This window comes from Fonticula alba (assembly GCF_000388065.1).
Source record: "Fonticula alba strain ATCC 38817 unplaced genomic scaffold supercont2.6, whole genome shotgun sequence".
NCBI classification, from domain to species: Eukaryota; order Rotosphaerida; family Fonticulaceae; genus Fonticula; species Fonticula alba.
Genome location: NW_009242976.1, coordinates 2266100 through 2268303, shown reverse-complemented (window position 1 = coordinate 2268303; position 2204 = coordinate 2266100). Strand labels below are relative to the sequence as shown.

Genomic DNA, 2204 nt, shown 5'->3' with positions numbered 1-2204 from the left:
CCCCCCCCCCCCCCCTCCCTGTCGCGCGGTCAGAGCCCGCCAGGGGCCGAACACATACCGTGCAAGAGGCCGGCACGTCCGGGGGGGACATGAAAGGGCACCTGCCCCCTTCGGATACCGGGGTGGCCCCCCGGTCCTCTTACGGCCGCGGAGGCCGGCCCGTAGCAGGGGCCTCTTGCATTTCATCATGTGGAATTCTATTGGGGTGCGCCTCGGCCACGCCCTCGGCGGCTCGGGCGCCGGAGCGCGGGCTCGCGCGCACCGGGCAAAGGGGACAGGGGGCCCCCTCTGCACGCAGCACACCATGTCACACTGCCGCCGACCCGCGGCCCGCCGGACAAACGGAAGACGCGCACGAGAGCAGCGGAAATGGGCGGAATGGGGGGGGGGGAGGAAAAAAAGGGAACAAGGTCAAGAGGGGAAGGGGAGGAGAGGAAGAGGCAGGGGAAGGGAGCTCCCGCCAGTCGGACATCTGCCACTTAGTCGACCTCCGAAGAGGCGTCCGTCGCCGCGGTCGGGACCAGGTAGCCACGGCGCGCCGGGTCGCGGTAATACTCGAGGTCCGCGCGACGGGTGGGCAGGGCCTGGCGGGGAAGCGGACGGCTCTTGGCCAGGAAGGACTGGGGCTTGATGTGGGCCCGCAGACCGAGCTTGTTGTGGTAGACAGTACTGGCGCGACCGGGAGGCACATGGGCGTCGTCAGCGAGGGGCCACGGCGGCGGCGGCGGCGGCGGCGGCGGCGGCAACATCAAAGGGGCGAGGGGCGGGAAAAAAAGAGCAGCCAGAGAAGCCCGACAAAAGAAAAACCCAACAACGCACGTCAGCTTGCCGCCGCGGCTCTCAATGCAGTCAATGGCCAGCGCGGAGGCTGCACGATGAGCGGCCGGCCCGGTCACCGAAAAAAGGGGACGAGAGGAGGAGAGAAGGGAGGGTCAGGCGGGTAGCCACCCCCGGGGGAGGAGGAGGAGGAAAGGACAACAAAAAAAAAGCCACCCAGCAAGGCCGCCGCGCCAAATGCGCACCCTTAGACACCTGGATGTCGACCTTGGAGTAGAAAAGATCGCGACCCTGTGTGCGCAAGCATCCACGCGACAGGCCGCCCAGGCGGATGACAAGGTGCGACGGCAAGGAGGGCACAGGACGGTCAGACTGCTGGCTGCCCACCCGGGCAAACACCCGCCACAGGGAGGCGAGGCGGAGGAAAAGGGACGCACGTCGGCCAGGAGCTTCACGCCATCCTTGACACCATGAACAACACCCGACTCGTACAGGGTCTTGATGGTGATCGGCTCATGCGGGTTGATGCGGCCGATGTTGATGAAGTGCTGCAGCTGGGCCAGGTTCAGCTCGACAAAGTCCTTCCGGAAGCTGGGGAAAGGGGTCGGCACAAGGACCACGCATCAGGGGGGTAGGGGGGTAGGGGGAGGAAGGGCCAAAGGCGCGTCAGTGGCCGGCACATCGTCAGTCGGGGCGCAGGGCGGGGCCAGTGGCCGGGCCGGCTTCCGGCCTGCCTCGCGTCCGGCGCCAGGCTGCCAGCAACACATGGCCCCCCCCGGCCCCGCATGCCGGCAGGTCCCGGGGGCGGGTGACGTACGCCGCATTGTTGAAGCCGGTCTTCGGGGTCTTGGCGATGATGGTCGACTGACCACCCTCGAACCAGGGGCTGGTCTTGCCATTGCCCGAGCGGGCATTCTGACCCTTGTGACCGCGACCGGAGGTCTTACCGAGGCCGGAACCGTGACCACGACCGACACGCTTGAACTGCAGGTCCCCACCCCGGGAACAGGCAGGCAGGCAGGCAGGCAGGCAGGCAGAGAGAGAGAGGAGGGGGGACGGGGAAGAGAGACACAGGGCGGACGGCGTCAGGGACCGGGGGCAAAAGAGCAAGGGAGCCACAAGGCAGCCAGGTGGCGATCACGCACCGCGCGCGAGGAGCCCGGGTTGTCGGCGATGTTGTTCAGGGAGATGGTCCCGGCCAGGGTGGCCTGGCGGGCGGCCGAGGAGAAGGCCGCCGACGGGGCACCCCCGGCGGAGCGGAGCGACGCCGAGGCGGTCATCCGGCACAGGGCGCTGAGGGAAATCATGGTGCAATGGCGAGGGGGGGGGGGGAGGGAGCTCATCTGTGCGTCTGGACGGCGCGCCGTGGGAGCGCCCTTGCGCAGATGTCCCTCCCGCGCGCGCGACCGAATCCGGACGCGCACCAG

The 2204-nt window shown here is 68.5% G+C and overlaps 1 protein-coding gene across 2 annotated transcripts; it reads right to left on the bottom strand.

Moving 5' to 3' along the window:
• Window positions 1–380: 380 nt before the first annotated feature.
• On the bottom strand, window positions 381–2109 carry H696_04148. 2 transcript variants are annotated; one of them, XM_009498034.1, is made up of 6 exons: window positions 1923–2109; window positions 1595–1761; window positions 1215–1368; window positions 1023–1068; window positions 820–868; window positions 381–669 (listed from the first exon to the last, which is right to left on the bottom strand). In XM_009498034.1, exons 1-6 carry the CDS (start codon window positions 2082–2084, stop codon window positions 480–482), a joined length of 768 nt encoding a protein of 255 aa, XP_009496309.1. In that variant the 5' UTR covers window positions 2085–2109; the 3' UTR covers window positions 381–479. The 2 variants fall into 2 exon arrangements, with proteins under 2 accessions (XP_009496309.1, XP_009496310.1); XM_009498035.1 differs by having other exon boundaries at window positions 820–1068.
• Between the last annotated feature and the right edge of the window lie 95 nt (window positions 2110–2204).

Bases quoted from the DNA above. Each gene is read 5' to 3' on its own strand.
- H696_04148 (XM_009498034.1), bottom strand. From the start codon at position 2,084: ATGATTTCCCTCAGCGCCCTGTGCCGGATGACCGCCTCGGCGTCGCTC. The intron at 1,369-1,594 runs GTACGTCACCCG...CCCTTTCCCCAG, and splicing joins ACCGGCTTCAACAATGCGGC to CTTCCGGAAGGACTTTGTCG. The intron at 1,069-1,214 runs GTGCGTCCCTTT...TTGCGCACACAG, and splicing joins GCGTGAAGCTCCTGGCCGAC to GGTCGCGATCTTTTCTACTC.